The following is a 19824-nucleotide window of genomic DNA, read 5'->3' on the forward strand; positions in this document are numbered from 1 at the left end:
CCGGTGCACTCACTGGCTGAGTGCCGGTCACGAAAAGGACAAAAAAAAAAAAAAAAAAAAATTACTTAGAAACCAGAACATGTGCCCTTTATTTAGGCACTTCTTTAAATGCTGGTTTTTCAATTAACTTTCACTATACTAAATTCAACTCATTTCACAAAACACTTCAATATAGCAGTATTTGGAAATCCTCTTTGAAACTCTTAAATTGGATACTACTATTTACTCTAAGCTAAAAAGATGAGAAATCAATCCTATAAGCAATCTTACCTTAATAGGCATTCCAGTACAGTGCAAGCCAAAGGGAAACAGACAAATTTTTCCTTTCAATCTCTGGTACCCTACAGCAAACTACAGAAAGAAAACAAAATTTATATTACAAATTTAAAATGCTAGACAAATATAAAATGCTGACTTTTCACAAATAACTTTAGTTTTCCTCTTCACATTTTCCTTTAGAATACCAGCTAGATTTTATACTCATTCCAAAATTCTAGCACACTGTCTTTTTTTTCTGTCTTTTCACCAACCTAAGAATTACTTTTGAACTTGCATACATGCCCAGACCCCTGCACACATATACACACACGGCATGCAAAAATTAAATACAACAATTAAATTATGCTTTAAATTAAGGAATTCTAAGTTCCCTTAACAGGAAATAAGTTCAATAGATGCCTTTTTCTTCAAAACAGGATTTATTAAAAATTTATTCATCCCATTATATTAAACATAGAGAAAGCTTTACCTCACATTTGGATAAAGAAAATGTGTGTCCCAAATGAAGGCGCCCATTCATATATGGATATGGAAAGGTTACAAAGTACTTGTCCTTGCTGCAAAACAATCATATGAAAAAGAAAGTACAGAAAAGAAAATGTAAGGCTCCTTTTACAATGAAGGTGTGAGGTGGAGGGAAAGCTTGATATAAATAACTTGTTTAAATTTTAGTTATTTAAAAGAAAATTTATAAATCCAGAAATCAAAAGCTCTCTAAAATTGAAACTTAGTTTTGATTTAGAAAGAATAAGACATTTATAGGAGGCTATTAAGAAATAAACATCCTTGTAGCAAATACTAGAGGTTTAACTTAAGCTAAAATACTTGAGTAAAGATGACATACTAAAAAAAATTTTAATACTCTTACGAATCTGGACTAATTTAACGTTTTACTGGTTAAATGAGATTTATTTTCACTAGATGTATTTAAAGCAATTCAAAGTCCATCAGGTAACATAAAATATACTCAACATTATACAACACATAGTGGATCCACTTAAAAGCACTGTTTAAAAACTGTTTATTATTTTTTTTCTCTTATAAGGTATATCTAACATACATACATGTTATGAATCATAATAAAATGAACACTTGTAAAAACATCTGACTTATGAACTCATGTTCCTTCCAACTCTCCCACCAGATAACAAATATTCTGAAATTTGTTTTTGCCCTTGCTTTTGAAAAGTTTACACATATTTCTGTGCCCTTAAACAATCTACCATTTAGTTTTGCTCACTATGAGCTTTATACAAAAAATGGTAAACATCTGTAGACTTCTGCAATTTGCTTTTTTCACTCATGTTATATAACAGTACTAAGTTTCTTTGGTGTTGTTGCCTATACCTATACTTAATTTTCTCTCACTAAACAAAGTAGCTTTTTCAGTTCACTTCTAACTATTTTAAATTACCTTAAAGCTGACCAAAATTCTGGAACTAAATAGAAGCTTCAAATTATAATTTCAAGTATAACACTAGAGACTTTGTATTACAGCAATTTCTTTTCTTCTTAAAAATACTACTAATAATAATACATTACAGTGTAGCTTAGTAGCAAGGAGAATAGACTTTGGAATCAGAAAGTCCTAAAAACATGGGCCAGCTCGTGGCTCACTCGGGAGAGTGTGGCGCTGATAACACCAAGGCCATGGGTTTGGATCCCATACAGGGATGGCTTGTTAGCTCACTGGGTGAGCATGGTGCTGACAACACCAAGTCAAGGGTTAAGATCCCCTTACCAGTCATCTTTAAAAAAAAAAAAAAAAAAAAGTCCTAAAAACAAACCCAGACCCTGTCAACTCCTAGCTATGTAACTTTGAGCCAGTTACTTAGCATCTCTATGCCTCTTTTTCCTCATCTGTAAAATAGGGATAAAAGAAATTGTTAACCTTAAAGGTTATTAATAAAATTAAATGATAAGCATCACATATAGCACACAGGTATTGATATTCAACTCTGTACCGCACAGATATGTACAAGAACTATGTTACAATAAAAAAAAAGTTAAAAAAAGAAAAGTAAATGAGAATATGCATGTAAAAAACTTGGCACGCTGTCTAGCACACAATAAGTGTTCAATGTTAGCTACACTACAACACTACTATTGTTATTGTTATCACTGTACTTCCTCATTTTGAAGAAGCACATTCTTCTACATGTCAACATATCTGAAATTGGGATACATCTTATAATTGATGCATATATTTACTGTAGCACTGCTGTGGGGGCACTTATTTTGTTTTTATTTTTCCCCAATGTATCATTATCTCCTGTTTATCTTAAAACCAATGGTATATTAGGATCGAGGCAATACAGTATTTACAAAATAAGGTCTTCAAATACAGAAATGCTTCAAAATTTATGTTTTGTGTCTTTAGAGACAATTATAACTATGAGTCAGTCTCTCCAACAGAAACATCAAAACATACCACCTTGTCTAAATATGAAAAACTACTTAAGAATTCCACGGAACAAGAGATCCTAATCTAAATGTAGAAAGAAGTCACCTCCTTAGACCATTTCAGACATTATAAATACAATCTGCCGTACCTGTTCCACAGAGCAGTTTTCATACGATAAAGCCAATGGTTTTACAAATACAATGTGCAGAACTTCACGGACTATTACTCACCTGGTCTGCTTCTCTAAATTAGATCCACTGACCTCAAACACCTTCTCAGTATCCCATTTCTGTTGGATTTCTTTCTCAATCTTCTTCAAAAAGTCCACTTTGGCTGTTCCTTTTCTTTCCTATTAGACATAAAGAGATAGAATAATCCACTTGACACTTTGGCAGACTCGCTTTAAAAAAGAATAAAAAAGAATTGGGTTCATACAGAATTCAGCTGCTCACTGATAGATCGATTTTTTTCATGGTTATCTTGAAATTTAAATGAACAAGATTAAAAGTGGTTATCATGACCTGTCCATTTCAAACCTCAGAGAGATGTTTAAAAATTATTTGAATATGTAAAAAGCTTTGAAATACATTTTTAAAATAGATACTATAATGTAACCCTGTCATCAAATGTTCCTATTTAGCTAAAATATATGAATACTTAGAAAAGCATAGGATGAGCAATGCCTGTTTGCCAGGCTGCAATTATGCCCATCAAAGGAGGACGCTGAGGCCCAAATGGGTAGAGGTTGAGGGAGGATTAGCCATCTATGTTAGTGTTTTCAAGGAAGCTGATTAAGAACTTCTCTCTAAAATGGTTAACAGAATGTTAACGTGAAATTAAAATGAAAAAGAAAATAGCAAGCAAGTTTCTAGTATATTGGATCTACCTGACAACATTTCCAACATCCCTTTAAGCCACCCTTGGATGAAAGTGAAAGAAGGGAACAAGCAGGATCACCTCACCTCTGGAAAAGAAGACGGATTAGAGCTTCATTCTCAGTGTGTGACTCTACGTAAAAAAGAATTAGCTGCTAATAGTAAGTGGAACATAGCGTTTACAGAATAGGCAGGTATGAAAGCTGCATACCAATGAACCAGACACAAACCTAATTCTGTTTTGAAAATATTAGTTTCTACAATTTTATTTTCTGATATAAAATTATCTGAACCAAAATTAGATTTTCTTCCCCTTCTTACATGCTAACATTTCCAATTCTGTAGCATTTTCAAATGAGAAAATACCTGGATCTGCTCATACTTCTACATCCCACTAGACAGGTACCTTCCCTAACTCACCCAACCTCTGGATCCCAGCTAGTCTCCTTTAACCATGTCCTCCGCCTGTCCTCCCACCCAACAATTTTAAAAATGCTTTCTACTTACATCACTAATATACTGCATTCTTAGCTATTTTTTAAAAATAGTGTTTACACAATTTTGAATTTTTATTCAAAGAGGAATTCTGTATAATCAAAAAAAAAAAAAAAAACTTACTGCTATTTCTCCAGTAACTGTCTTAAATAAACCTTATGTATTATGTAATAAAAATAATTGATAGTATTAACATTAGGTACAATTCAGTATAAATCTACCATAAATTTGTCAACTCTATTTTACTATTTTTAGTTTTCCATATTTTAAATCAAAGAATGGTTTACTATTCCTTATTTTTTAATCAGTTATAAGATGAAGAAGGACAAGCAACAGAAAGATGAAAAGTCAGTTTACAAGGAGTTGAAATGATGGAAAGGAAGAACCTTGTCACAAAGACAGAGAGGAAAGGAGAAGGAATTCCACAATTTGAAAAAGTCATGGACATAACAAGTTACTTTAAGAACCAAAGGGGGCTGGTCAGTTAGGTCAGTTGGTTAGAGTGTTATAACACCAAGGTCAAGGGTTCAGATCCCTGTACAGGCCAGCAACTGGAAAAAAAAGATCCAAAGGAAAATAAAAGTAACAAGTAAATTTTTTGTTTCTATAAATCCTGACAAGGTCATAATTTCTGTGTGTGGAAATCATATCAAAACACAAATCTAATCGTGTCAATCCCCCTTCAGAGACTCCCTACTGCTGTCAGGATAAAGTCCATACTCTTAAACCTGGCACTCAAGGCTCCTGTCTCATCTCTGCCAGGCCTCTCCCTCCCTCCCCTCCATTCACTCACCACCTCTCTAAGCCTATTAAACAATTTGTATTTTCTGAAATGTGCCAAGCTCCCTCTCTTACCTCTAGGCTATTTGCTCTACCTTCATACTCCACCAGTCTCTTTGCTTGACTATCTCATCCTTCAGGTCTTAGCTAAGCACCTGCCTTGACTCCCCAAGAGTTCATGAGATGCCCCTTAATATGTTCCTACCTACTAAAATTTCCCCTATGATAGCACTAATCACACAGTGATGTCAGTACCTGTTTCTACCACTGGACTGTAGGTTTGTTCATGGTAGGGACTCTCTAATTTCTCATTGTATCCTCAATGTCTACCTTACAAGAGGCCTTCGACAAATATTTGTTGAATATTCAAATATTTTAAAAGAGAAGTGAATAACACATTGCCAGCTTTTGCATATTGTGGCCATAAATAAGTAACATGGATTAGGAACTGGGGTGCATACTTGAATCAAGGTGCTAAGAAATTTGGACTCTTCTTAGTTTCCATAAAACTAAGTGTGGCTGCATAAGGTATCTACTTTTCCAGGAAAGAATAAGCCTCACATCTGTTCACTCCTTTCCATTCCTGCTACCAACCTCTTAAGACAATCAACTCCTTTACCCCCTCTTACTGCAAAACCTCTTAACAAGTAACCTGCCTCTAGTCTCTCTATTCCAATATATGCTAACTCCTGCTTTCAATTCTAATATATAAAAACTACCATTTTAAAACAAGCTAACTGTGGCAGAGACAACATATGCAACCTCCCCTTTCTTCCTCCGTAAAAGAAGCCAAGTCTCATTTAGGATAGTACAGCAAAAGCAGTTAAGCACACTCTTCTACATCTCCAGATAAATTCACAGTTAGATAGGAACCATGTGAGTAGGTTCTAGCAAAGTAGTTTTAGGAGAAGAAAGTAAGTCACTTATACTTGGCCCTCAAACCATCCCATACAACTCCTAAAGGGCAACTTATCCAGTAGGTACCCTACACACAGTGCTTAGGGCTCACAGTATTTTAGGGGCTCATGAATATGTTTAAGTTTCTTTTTTTTTTTTTTTTTTTTTTGTCGTTTTTTCGTGACCGGCACTCAGCCAGTGAGTGCACTGGTCATTCTTATATAGGATCCGAACCCGCGGCGGGAGCGTCGCCGTGCTCCCAGCGCAGCACTCTACCGAGTGCGCCACGGGCTCGGCCCTGTTTAAGTTTCTTTTAAAATCAAGAGAAAAAAATGAACTTTGAGGTCAAAGAAAAATTTTTAATATAATATATTCATCTTGATGCCAATGTAGTTGCAAAATGTAATTTTTAATATTTTTACAGAGGAAGAGGCCAAGAAAGTACCTACGGCCTCATGAAGCTTAGTTGTACCTCCTACCCTCGGGTCATGGGTCATATGAAATTCCACTGTATCATACTCAATTCCTCTTTAACCAATTTGAGCTGACTTGATTGCATGCAACCAAATGATCCCTTAGACACACTGGGTTGTAAATTCCTGGCAGGTAGGAACTTTTAGGTCTTTTATAGTCACCTCAGCATCAAATACAGTACCATCAACACAGAAGTTACATGAAAAATATTTTTTGTTTAAAAATGACCACGTCAGCCACTTTAAAGAAGAACATGACAGCAAGGCATCACAAATTACTTAGAACTATGTGTTTCTTTTCATTGTACTGAGCATGCTAAATACACAAAAGCTCTTTGCATTTTCTGCTTCTCCAAATAAGTTGTCCCTCAAAGCCTCAAAGGTTGATGGTAGCAAAATCTGACACTGGCCCCAGCACCAACTTGCTGTATAAACCTGAGCAAGTCACTTGATCAATCTGAGCCTCAATTTTTTTGTTGGTAATAAAAGGTTACTTAATTAGATCAGAGTTACTAAATTTTGACACCACTGACATTTTGGGTCAAATAATTCTTTATTTTCATGGGTTGTCTTGTGTGTTGTAAAATGTTTAGAAGTATCCCTGGTTTCCACACATTAGATGCTAGTAGCACACTCCCAGCTGTGACAATCAAAAGTGTCTCCAGACATTGCCATATGCTCCCTGGGGGCAAAATCACTCCCAGTATAGAACCTAGTATCTAGTTTAGTATCAATTGGAAAGTATAATTTTTAATATTTGTAGTTCAGTATCACTGAACTAGATAATAAACTTTTTCATATATTCATTGCATTCTGCAGTTCTTAAAAAATTTTTATAAACATTAACTTATTCACTCTTAACAATAACCCTAAGAAGTAGGTAGAACAGCAATCATCATTTCAAAGACAATCAATCTGAAGTTCAGATATCACGCCAGCAAATGGTGGAGCTGGGTAAAAACCTTCATCTTCTGACTCCTATTTCTGCTTCCTCTTGGTATTCTGCCCATATCCTGGCCCCACCACTTACTAAGTGTAGAACCCTAGACAGGTTTTACCTAGGTTTTCAGTCTAACAGTTCAGTGTTCTCTCAACTGCCCAAGTCTATTTTCTGCACACAAAAGAGCCTTTTGTAAACTGCAAGATGCTACATGAATATGAGTTACATAGCTTTTTACTTAAGGATACTTTACCTTGTAGGATCAGATTCCCCCAGTGTAAAATGGACATAATAATTCCTGCCTTACACCCTCTTTTCTTCGGGTTTTTACTTCCTTATTGTCTTATTTAGTGGCTTATTGTGACTCTCCAATACTACTTACTTCTCTCATCATGCTCGTGATTTCAATTGCCACACAGATAATCATTTCAAAAGACTTTAATATAACATAGATGATCCTCCAAGAATCACAACTATAATAATTCTTCAATCTTACTGGGACCCACTGATCCTGACCCCTTTTTCACTAATCCTTAGCCCCCCACCCCATCCTGCCCCATGTCCCCACTTCTCTCCCTTAAGTACATCTGTATAATCACTCAAAGCTCCTATCCACTCTTACTTCATTATTCTAACCTGGCAAAACTCCAAACCTCCTATCCACTCTCTGTCCCTTTACCCAGGCAGCTGAAAGTGGCAAGAGAAAAACATTAAACCACGCTAACTGGTCTCAACTTAAATTTATGACCACTAACCACAAGTGACACCAAACAATACTACTAATTTCTGAAAGACAGTCAGTCACTCCTCCTAGGCTAGTTCTTCTCTAACTTTAATGTGCACACTGTCCAATACAGTAGCCACTAGCCACATGTGGCTATTTAATTTTAAGTTAATTGAAGTTATGTTAAAAATGCAGTACTTCAGTTGCACTGGCCACATTTCAAGTGCTCAATAGCAACATGTGGCTAGTGGCTACCAAATTAGACAGCATCAATACAGAACTTTTCCATAACAACAGAAATTACTACTGACAGCACTGTGTCTTTCACAAGTGTTTCATACCTTCTCCTTCCCCCTCAAGTCTCCAACCCTTCCCCTCCAATACTTACTCTTAGCTGACAATCTTGCTTCCTATTTCACTGAGAAAAAAGAAGTGAACAGAAAACTTCCACAAGTTCTCTCATCACATCTGTACCTATAAGACTCTGCCTTCTTTCCTTAGATGAGTGTGGTCCTATTTAGCCCCTCTACTGATGCAGCAGATCCATCCTCTTTATTCTACTCAGGAACATCAATGACTCCAGCAATCGTCTTTCTCTCTCTTCTGTACCAATTTTCTCTTTCTACAGGAAGATTCCTATGAACACACGAGCACTGTGTAATTTCTCCTATCTTTAAAAAAAAAAAAAAAGGCCTCTTTTGACCCTCGTTTACTACCCCATTCCTCTCTCTCCTTTATAGCAGAATTCCTCAAAGTTGCCCATACTCATCTCCAGTCCCACTCTTCCTATTCTTTCTTGAACCCTCTCTTCAATCAGGCTTTTGCCCATCACTCCTCAGAAATGGTTTAAATGACCTCCATGTTCATAAACTCAAGTCAATCCTCTCACTCTTTACTCATTAGATCAACCAATGGCTTCTGACACTCCTCCTTGAAACACTTTAACTGTCTTCCAGAATAGCATATTCTCCTTCCTTCCTATCTCACTAGTCTCGTACTTCCTACTCAGTTGCCTTTGCTGGATATTCCTCATCTCATTTTTTGGATCTCCTGTATAATCTATGCACACCCAATATATACCTTAGGGACCTCATCCAGTCCCATAGCTTTAAATACCATCAATATTCCTCTCTAGACCCCATCTCTCCTCTGATCTCCAAGTTCATAGATCTAAATACCTATTCAGCACTCTACCTAAAATGACTAACAGCCATCTCAAACTTAACATTTCAAAACAAAGAACCTTTGATCTCACACATACCCCAAACAAATCTTGCTTCTCCCACAGCTTTCCAAATCATCAACAATCGATCCAGCAGCAAATCTTGTTGGCACTACCTCCAGAATATATCTGGAATCCAAACACCTCTCTCAACCTCCAGTACTTCCACCCTGGCCCAAGTCCCCATCCTCTCTCATCTGATTACTCAGAACTCTCACTGATCTGATTTTCACCTCTAATCATCCCTCCTCCACTACCAGTCTATTCTCAACACAGTAGCCAGTATGATCATTTTAAAGTAATAGAGTCCTGTCACTTACCCATGCAAAACATTCCAGTGATTTCCAGAGTTAATATCAAAGTTTTTACGTGGACCTACAAGGCTTTATATGACCTACATCCACCCACCGACCACCACCAACCTCTGTCCCCCACCCCAACACACACATATCATCTCCCCCTGGATCACTGTCCTTTAGCCATGCAATCTTCCTTGCTTTTCACTCAGCTACCTCTGCATGGAAATCTCTTCCCCCATATAGTTGTATGGCTTGCTCTCTTACCTCTTTTTTTGCCAATGTCACCTTCTCAGCAAAGTCTAGCCTGACCACCCTTTTTAAAATTGCTACCGTACTTCCACCCCACACTGCCTACCCATCTTTCCTACTCTGTTTTTTTGTTTGTTTGTTTCCATAGCACTTATCGGTACCCGATATAATATTTTACCATATGTTTTAGTATGCAGCCCACACACACGTAAACTCCATGAAAACTGAGATTTCTGACTGTTTTACGGGGAGACGCTCAATTTTTTGAAAAGAGGAATCCATGTTACATACTCCTCTCTCCACCTCGGTTTTAGAAACTCCGGTGAAACAATGCACATGACATTCGAGTAGTCTGTAAAGTTAAAAACTTAAGTTCCTGGTTCATCAACTAGCAAGAAAAGGAACATTCTCTACGACAGCCGCATGGGGGTCTGGGGTGGAGGAGGAGAAGGCCTCTCTTTCAGGAAAGGATTTTTTCCGTTCAGGACAGCAGCTAGCACATGGACAGACCCTATAGACAGACCAGCCCGGTTCCAAGGCCCGGCCCAGCAAACTCCCTTCCCGCCAAACTCACCGTCATGGCGCCGCCCAGCCGACTCTACAAATCCACGACAGTGACCCCGGCAAATCCCTCAAAGGAGTGGTTTCAACCTTCCCCCTCCCTCTGGGGGAAGCCAGGCCTCCAACGGCACTAAAGCACACGCTTCACACCTGCTAAAGCAATCGCTCGGCTCACTAACTACCGCTGCGTACATCTCTTGGCCCGCCGGGAGTTGTAGTTCTCAGACCACGAGAGCCGACGTTCAGCATGCGCCCATTGACTACAATTCCCAGAGGAAAACGTAAAACCGGAAGTATACCTGATAGGCCCACTCAGAGAACACTACGGCAGTGATGTCACGGACTCGTTGACCTGCAAAGTCCATGATGCAGTTCGGGTTAAGGTGGCGTTTCCTGGCCTTTTCACCCTATGGCGCTGGGTGTCTGTCGGGATGCCAGGATGCGAAGCTAATTACCGTTCAAGGCCCGAGGTGCTAATTATGGCTTGCCACTATGCACAAATGTTTATTACTGTCGGTGGCATTCAACAGCCCAGCATTTAGACATTTTATAACTATTTATTAACAATCGCCATTTTTAAGCGAGGGAATGGAAACCTTCTACCTTATCAGGTTCAGACCATTTAGGCTGCGCTACCATCCAAGGCTACTCTTTCCGATGCAGTAATCACTAGCCACATGTGGCAATTTAAATTCACGTTAATTAAAGTTAAATAAAATTTAAGACTTATTTCTTCAATCTCACCAGCCACCTTTAAAGAGCTCAATGTTCTGTGTGGCTAGTGGCTACCTTATTGGATGGTGCAGATATAGAACACTTCCATCATTGCAGAAAGTTCTATTGAACAGCGCTGATACTAGGCTTTTACTTTCTGGTGGTCAGATTATTTGTGTTCATTTATTAATTCAGTAAACTTTAAGGATCTACAAAACACTTTAGGGAGGGGGGGGAAAAGCCCAGAAGTGAATCTACCTGAAGGACTAAGAGAAAATACGTGTGTGTGTATACAATGTATATTTTTTTCACATTTTTCAACAACTAGTTTTGAAATACAAATTCAATGGTGGCCTAACAATGCCTGGCACATGATATGGGATAAATAAAAATTTGTTGTATGAAAGGAAATTAAGAAGGCATCCTAGGCTATAGAGAACCTACCAGTGATCTCCTGCCTCTGGGTTCTTACACATGCAAATACTCTCCATCACTTTCCACATCCTCTTCCTTTAGCTACCAACCATTTAGACATCATTTCCTGACAGCCCAACTCTGAGTTAAATGTCTCCTCCTAGATGTTCCCTGAAGCACCCTCTTCCTGCCCTCCCTTGGAAAATTTATCTCACTAAATTTAATTGCCTATTTATCACTAGACTGCAAGCTCCAAGACAGCAGAGACTGTGCCCAGCATAGGGTCTGGCACATAGCAGGTGCCTTATAAATATTTATAGAATGAATGAAACAATCCTCATCATCTACAGCTCTTAAAACTATGGTTATATTTTCCTGTTCCAGTTCTGCCCTAACTAGTACTGTTTATCATCTTTGATTCATCACCTTCCAATCCACATTTGTAATCGAAATTATTCGTACAAGTATTTGTTAAGCATCTCCCACAAACCTGACATAGAGCTAGGATAAAGTAGGGGACAAGACATACATGATCCCTGCCCTCACGAAGCTTATGGTCTTAAGGGCATAAGACATTAAAGCAGAAAATAAGCAATAGTGTGGTTACAAATTATAAAAAAACCCACCTTCATGCCTCCAAATCCATTCTTTTTAATTTTCCTATTTAATTGACTAAGATTCCTCTTTCGGTTGTTGTTGGGGTTTTTTGTTTGTTTGTTTCCTTGTTTTTTGTGGGGTTTTTTGCAGCTGGCGGGTAAGGGTATCCAAACCCTTGACCCTGGTTTTTATAACAGCATGCTCTAATCAACTGAGCTAACTGGCCAGCCCAAATTCCTCTTTTTAAGGATTATTTGTATTCTGTTCATTCAATAAAAGTTTATCTAGCTTCTGCTATGTACAAGGCACTATCTTAAATACTGGAGATACAACACTTGAATAAGACAGGCAATCACTTCCTTCATATAGTTTACAGGCTAGTGGAAGGAGCAGACATTAAGTCAGTGGGAGCACTGGGAGGCCATCAAAGGGTTTTAAGCAAGGAAAGGACATGGCCCTATTTGTGTTTTATGAAGATCATTCTAAAGAAGAATTGGAAAAGAGCAAAATTGGGAAAAGGAGGCTACTGCAATTGTCCAGGTGGGAGGTAATGCACTATGGTGGTAACAGTCAAGATGGAGAAAGGACAACATATTTGAGATATTTAGAAAATAAAATATATTACAGCTCAGTAATAACAGTTTTTAAATTGGGAATGGTTGATTCTTTGCTAGCCCATGTGGAATATCCTCTCTAGATAAATTAAATTAGAAACATAGCATAGTGGATAAGAGCTCAAGCTCTGAATGAGACAGATCGAGTTCGTCATTAACTAGCTTGATGACCTCAGGCAATTCAACTAACCACTCTATAAAATAAGGGTAATAATAGTATGTACCTCATAGGATTGCTATGAAGATTAAAGAAATAATATGTCTGTAAATCCTGTTTAAACATATGTACATGTCTATCATATAGTAAGCACCTTAAAATGTCAACTATTTTTAATATTATTTTAGGAAATTTGATCTATAAACCTCAGTCTGATTGAAATGGGAAAAGCTGGGCCGAGCCCGTGGCGCACTCGGGAGAGTGCAGCACTGGGAGCGCTGCGATGCTCCCGCTGTGGGTTCGGATCCTATATAGGAATGGCCGGTGCACTCACTGGCTGAGTGCCGGTCACGAAAAAGACCAAAAAAAAAAAAAAAAGAAATGGGAAAAGCTTACCTGTACCCCCTGATAATCTCTTCCCTGGTCTAACTGAGCTACTTACCACCATACAATTGTGTGGTATACTGTAGAGCTAGTGCTGGCTCTGGAGCTCACAGACCCCTCAAGCCCGTTATCCAGACTGGGTCACAAACCCTTCACACGCAGGTCTACCAGCAACGTAACCGGAAAAAAGGTCCTTGGAGCCTTGGTTGAAGAAAGAGTAGTCTTTATTTCTGCACACACACATCTAGGAGCTAGGCAGTTCAAAGAGAAACTCACAAACTCAACTGCTACGGCAAAGTCCAAAGAAAAACTGAGCAACTACCAGCAAAGTAAACATGCTCTATTTTTAGACACAAGCTCTCTGCTGGCCAGCAGTTCAGGGCTGCTGCTCTGCAGTTCAGGGCTGCTGCTCCACACAGCTGAAGAACACCCCAGAATAGCAACAAAACTAAAAAGACACATTGGCAGGCATGCACACTAAGTCCACCCACCCACACAATTTGTTTACAAAAACTGTGCTGCACCACACCCAACTGGACCTGAGGGAGGGGGCCTGATTAAACTATTCTATTTTCCCAACATATACCTTTTCCGACTGTCAAACAACATTGTGCTTGTTCTTCAAAACTCTTCAACAGAATTTGATTCTTCCCTGACTTTTTTTCCAACCCCACCCCAGTCGTCACTCTACTCAATTCAGTCATTTGTCAGCATTTCTAAATTTAGAACCATAAGCCTATACAGTATTTAGTTTGGGCTTGTCTCCAAGAATCCAAATGATCCTTCTATATTTGTTTTTCATACATATTTACTTAACTTCCCTACCTTTAGATAACATGGTCCCCTGAGGAAAAAATTGTGGGCACTTCTTTGGATACTCCTATTCCTCAGGCACGTGGCACATAGTGAATATGGTTGTTACTTCCCTATGCTATTAAGCAGCCTTTGTTTTTAAATGATTTTTTTCTCCCACGTCCATATTCTAGCTTTATACTTCCTGAATGGTAAACAGACTTCTTTTTTAAATGATACAATCAGAGTAAAAGTATAAAGAGAAGAAAGAAGCTTCCTAGAACTTATGTGCTTTGCTGAAGTTGGGGTCACTCTTCGTGAGACTTCTAACAAAGTTAATGGGTCAGCAGAGGAAAGCAGCATGTGCAGTGGTTGTGTTCACGGGCTTTCGAGTCAGATGTGTGAGACTGAATTGAGGCTCTGTCCCATGCTACCTCCATAACTTCAAGCAAGTTCCTTCTACCCTCTCACGTGTAAAATGTGAATAATGATAATACGTACCTCTTAGGCTTCCTGTGAGAATAAAATAAGCTACACTGAGCAAGGTGATTATCCCAATTACTGATACATGGTAACTGCTCAAGAAATACAAGTAAGGAAGGAACAAACAAATGAACAAATGAATGAATGAAGGGAGGAAGGGAGGAAGAGAGGAACAAAGAAATGAAAATTGGAGACTATTGGAAGCCAGGTTGATTAGTTAATTAATGGAACTTCTAAATCTGATTGACTTGAGCTAGGAACAAGTAGCCATGTTAATTAGGGAGACTGCCTTTTTATTTAGACAAATGTAGCTAAATTAGAAAAGTTGCACTTCTCAGGTGCCAAAATTTTGAGAAAGCCCTGTTGTTTAGATTTCTACTAAAGTGGTAATACTTCCTATTCTCAGGAATGAGAAATCATTCATTCATGCTACACTATTTCAGATTCAGGATCCACAAGATTCAGCCTGCCATCTTGTCAACATTCCACAGAGCTTTGAAGCCTGTGTCATGGGATCGTTTGGGAAATGTGACATCTGAGTCAACAAAACTCTGCTTGTGGTTTCTAAATACCCTATCTACCCAAATTGCCACCACCATTACCATCATCATTATGGAACAGTCTGAGGGTTTCATAAAAAATGGAAGAAAGGAAGGAAAAAGGGGAGGAAAGGAGGAAAACAAGAAAGGAAGGAAAAACAAACAAAAAACAGGAAGACCACCAATTCCATATTATTGAGATTCCAATCTCAGTGACTTTTTAAAAAAATGTATTTTATACATTTACAATGTTTATGATTCCTATTTCTTCTGTGTCAATGAGATTAGACTGGTCTAAAATATACAAGTTGGAGAAACAACCACTATCATACCACTGTTTTTTTCCTATTCATTGATCAGGCTCCCAATATCTTATTAGTCAAAATTCTACTATATTCCTATAACTGCTATTCCATATAGTGTATGAGAGGGTGGGCTCTTGTGTCAGATTGCCTGACTTTGAACAATGAATTCCCCGAATCCCTAACTTGTTGTGTGACCTTAGGCAAATAACTTGACCTGTCTGGGCCTGTAACAGTGATAATCATCGTACTTACCTAGTAATATTGTTGTGATGATCATATTAAATTATTCGTTAAATATTTACTGAGCATTGTATTAGTCAGGGTTCTCCAGAGAGACAGAACCAACAGATATGTATATAAATATATGAGAGGGGATTTATTAAGGGAATTGGCTCACACAATTGTGAAGGCTGAGGAGTCCCCCAATAGGCCGCCTGAAAACTGGATGCTGGTAGCGTGGCTCAGTCCCGGTGTGAAGGCCTCGAAACCTGGGAAGCCGATGGTGCGGGTGGTATAAGTCTTGGTACCGAAAAGCTGGAGAGTCTTGAGTTCTGATGTCTGTGCTGTCCACAAAATGTATCCCTGCTCCAGTGGATAGAGTAAGCAATTCACCCTTTCCTCCCTTTTTTGTTCTCTCCAGCTCCCAGCGGACTGGATGGTTCCAGTCCATGCTGAGGGCAGATCTTTCCCACCCAGTCCACTCGGTCCCACGTGCTAACATCTACTAGAAAAACCCTCACAGACAAACCTAAAAAGACAGCTTTACCAGGTTTCTAAGTATTCCTTAATCTAATCAAGCTGGCACCTAGAATTAACCATAACAAGCATCTATTACATACTAGGGATTTCTTTCTCAGCACTGCAGATATAACTTAACGATGAAGACAAAATCCTTGACCTCCTGAAAATTTAATTCTAATAGTGGTGGGGTAGAGAGCACAAACAATGGAAAAAGACAATTTCACACCATAAAAAATACTATGAAGATAAAATAGAATGATGTGATCGAGAGTAACCGGGAGACGGAAGTGGGATGTTAATTTAGATTGGATTGTCAGGGAAGGCCTTTCCAAAGAGGCGATATCTGAGCTGACAAGCAAAAGCAAGCCATTTAAATATGTGTGGAAAAGACTGCCAGGAGTAAGGACCAACAGATACAAAGTCTCTGAGGTGGGAAGGAGCTCGAAATATTTCAGAAACCAAATATACTTCCTCCTTACACCTCTCTTCTCAAACGTCCAGCACCCCCTGCTCACATTCAACTGATGACTGCTTCTTAATTTACTGAAAAATGTAGAAGCAATGAATAAAGAACTTCCATGAGTTCCTTTGACTACACCTACCAATCATACTTCCATCCACTAATGTGTGCTCCTTTTCCCGTTTTTGATGAACAATTAAGGCTCCTATTAAGACCTACACTTCATTTGTACCCTAGATCCCATTGTCTTTTGCCTACTAAGAGAGCATGTTCCTGTAGTTGCTCACCTCACCTACATCATCAGATTTTCTCTACATATATCATACCCATCCACATTTACACTATCTTCTTTTTTCTTTTCTTTTTTTTTTTTTTTTTTGCAGCTGGCTGGTTGGTACAAGGATCTGAATCCTTGGCTTTAGTGTTACTGCAACGTGCTCTAACCAACTAAGCTAACTGGCCAGCTCCACATTCATACATATCCTCTAATCTAATGCAAGCAAGCAGACAAGCAAGCCAAACCAAAACAGAACTGCAACAAACCCCATCCTTCTCCCTACCCCACAACACTTTCCAGTGCCTATGAAGGTACTCCCCTTACAGTAAGACTGTTCAAGAGAACTGCCATACTTTAATTCCTCTCCTCAACCCTTTCCAATCAAGTGTTGGTCTCCTCCATTCCATGGAATTGTCCAGGTCACCAGTGACCTCCATGTTGCCAAATCCAATGGTCATTTCTCTGTCCTCATGTTACTTGCCCTGTGAACTTCATTTGACACATTTGAAAACTACATTGTTCTCGAGACACATTTCTTCTTCCCTCTTTCTCGGTTCTCCTCTTGCTTCACTGGCCATGGCTTCTTTACTGAATATTCCTCCCCTTTCCTCTAGTGGCTCTAATGGCCTTCCGTTCTAGACCTACGCACATTCCTAGGTGATCTTATCCAGGCCTATGGTTTTAAACACAATTCACATGCTGATGAATCTCCAAGTTCAATTACAGGCCCCATCCCTCTCATGAACTCCAGACCACAGATCCTACTGCCTACTTGACATCTCCATTTGGATTTTTAAATTAATTATCAATTGCTGCCTAATGAATCACTCCAAAACTTTGTGGCTTAAAACAACAATAACCATTTATTATACCTCAGAGTTTCCACAGGTCAGGAGTTTGGGTGCAGCTTCACTGGGCAGTTTTGGCGCAGGGGCTTTCATGAGATCGCAGTCACATGTTGGCCAGGACTACATTCGTATGAAATCTTTTTTTTTTTTTTTTTTGTCTCTTTTTTTGTGACCGGCACTCAGCTAGTGAGAGCAACGGCCATTCCTATATAGGATCCGAACCCGCGGCGGGAGCGTCGCCGCGCTCCCAGCGCCGCACTCTCCCGAGTGCGCCATGGGCTCGGCCCATTCGTATGAAATCTTGATTGAGGCTGGAGGGTCTGCTTCCAAAATAGCTTACTTATTAGGCTGGAAATTTGGTCCTGGCTGTTGGTCTCAGTTCCTCTCAATGTGGGCCTCTACACAGCATTGCTTGAGTGTACTGTGACATGGGGGCTGGCTTTTCCAGAACAAGAGATCTAAGGCATACATTACAATGCTCTTTATGACCAAGACTCATAAGTAATTGACTGTTATTCCAGTATATTCTATTGGTCACACAGACCAGCCCTGATTGGATGTACACACAGATGAACACTAGGAAGTCAGGTTCATTGGGGGCCACCTTGAGGCTGACTACCACAAAGTCTAAGAGCCGTTTCATATTTATATCTAAAACTGAATTCTGTATCTACCAGTCATTCTGTAACCTGCTTCTCCCTTATTTTTCCCCATCTCAGCCCAGTCACTCAGGTCACATACTTTGATGTCAGTCTTGACTCCTCTTTGTCTTTCATACCCACAATTAACTCCATCAGCAAAACTTGTTGACTCTACCTTCAAAATATACCCAGAATCCAACTTCTTACCACAAGTCTAGTCCAAACCACCACCATCTCTTCTTTGGATTATTGCACTAACTTCCTAACTGGTTTCCCTACCGCCACATTTGCCACCTTACCTCTGATCTGATGACCATAAAACAGCCACAGTGATCTTGTTCAAAAAAAAAAAAAAAGGTGGTGCACTGTTGTTTACACTAGTTACCGAGTACACTGGTGTTTACAACTAGTTGATCACAACTACTTACAGATTTCTTTGTTACTTCTTCACTCCCATTGCTTCAGTTGACTTGTCTTAAAGGATAAGAAAAAAGATTTAAAAGATAAGATCATTGCATCTCTCTGCTTCCAGTCTTACTCAGAATTAAAACCCAAAGCCCTTACCATGACCAACAAAGTCCTTCACAACCTGGCCTCTCTCACCTTAACTACCATCACTTTCCTCCTGGCTCACTCTGCTCCAGCCCCGCCCCTTCCTCAGGGTCTTTGCACTTCCCTAGAAAGCTTTACTCCCAGATATCCACATGGCTAACACCTTTACTTCAGGTCACCGCTCAGAGTCTTTTTACCTTCCTCATCACTCTTTATCCCTTCACTCTGCTTTGTTTTTCTTTATAGAATATATTCCCCCTGACATATTATATAGTTGTTTATTTGTCATCGTTGTTTTCCTGCTAAAATAGATCACCAAGAGAATGCCTGTTTTCTTCATTGTTGTATCCCCGGGGCCTATAACAGATTTTCAATCAATATTTCTTGAAAGAAAAAAAGGATGAATGCAGGAACAGAAAGAGGCTAATCCATGCAAAGTTGCGTGGTAGAAGGCCTGGCACACAAACAATATGAGTTATTATCATTTGATGTGTTCAAATCCCAGGTAGCTAATTCAATCCAAAAAAGAGAGGGCATTTCTCCTATAACATCAAGATAATCAGAGGAAGCTGGAATCTGGTCAGTCTACTACTGTTGCTGGTTTGTGTTCCAAAAAAAAAAAAAAAAAACACATCACCACTGAAGTAGAACTTTGCACATTTCTCTTGGATGCTTTTTAACCTACAAGGATGTCAGATCTGGGTCCCCAGACAGATCCAGAGGGAGCCCATAAAGATCTTGGAGAATGGGGCAAGGACTACTTCCAGTAACCACATACCCAGAGATCCTACTTTCAACTTTTTCTCCCTGGTGACACTACTCTCACTGTGTGAAGTAACTTCTTTTAAAATTGAGATAAATCGTAGAGTCATATACAGTTGTAAGAACACTTGTACACTTTTCCCTGTTTCCCCTAATGGTAACACTTTAAAAACTATAGCATAATATTACAACCAAGTTTTACTTGTATTTATTTATGTGTGTACATGTATATACATATGTTTAGTTCTATACAATGTTATCACCCCTGTAGTTCCCGTATCCACCACCACAGTCAAAACACAGAAACTTTCTAGTTCCTATATCCACCACCACAGTCAAAACACAG

The 19824-nt window shown here is 39.0% G+C and overlaps 1 protein-coding gene across 1 annotated transcript in view; it reads right to left on the reverse strand.

Annotated features, from left to right (window-relative positions):
• LARS1 (leucyl-tRNA synthetase 1) overlaps positions 1 to 10361 on the reverse strand; it is a 63760-nt gene extending 53399 nt beyond the window's left edge. The window contains exons 1-4 of the mRNA XM_063084641.1: positions 10212 to 10361; positions 2914 to 3032; positions 749 to 836; positions 271 to 351 (exon numbers count right to left, since the gene is read on the reverse strand). Of these exons, the coding sequence (XP_062940711.1) occupies positions 271 to 351; positions 749 to 836; positions 2914 to 3032; positions 10212 to 10217 (294 nt within the window). The 5' untranslated portion in view covers positions 10218 to 10361. The remainder of the gene's footprint in view (positions 1 to 270; positions 352 to 748; positions 837 to 2913; positions 3033 to 10211) is intronic.
• Between the last annotated feature and the right edge of the window lie 9463 nt (positions 10362 to 19824).

The sequence above is a fragment of the Cynocephalus volans genome, chromosome 2 (assembly GCF_027409185.1).
Source record: "Cynocephalus volans isolate mCynVol1 chromosome 2, mCynVol1.pri, whole genome shotgun sequence".
Taxonomy (NCBI): Eukaryota; Metazoa; Chordata; class Mammalia; order Dermoptera; family Cynocephalidae; genus Cynocephalus; species Cynocephalus volans.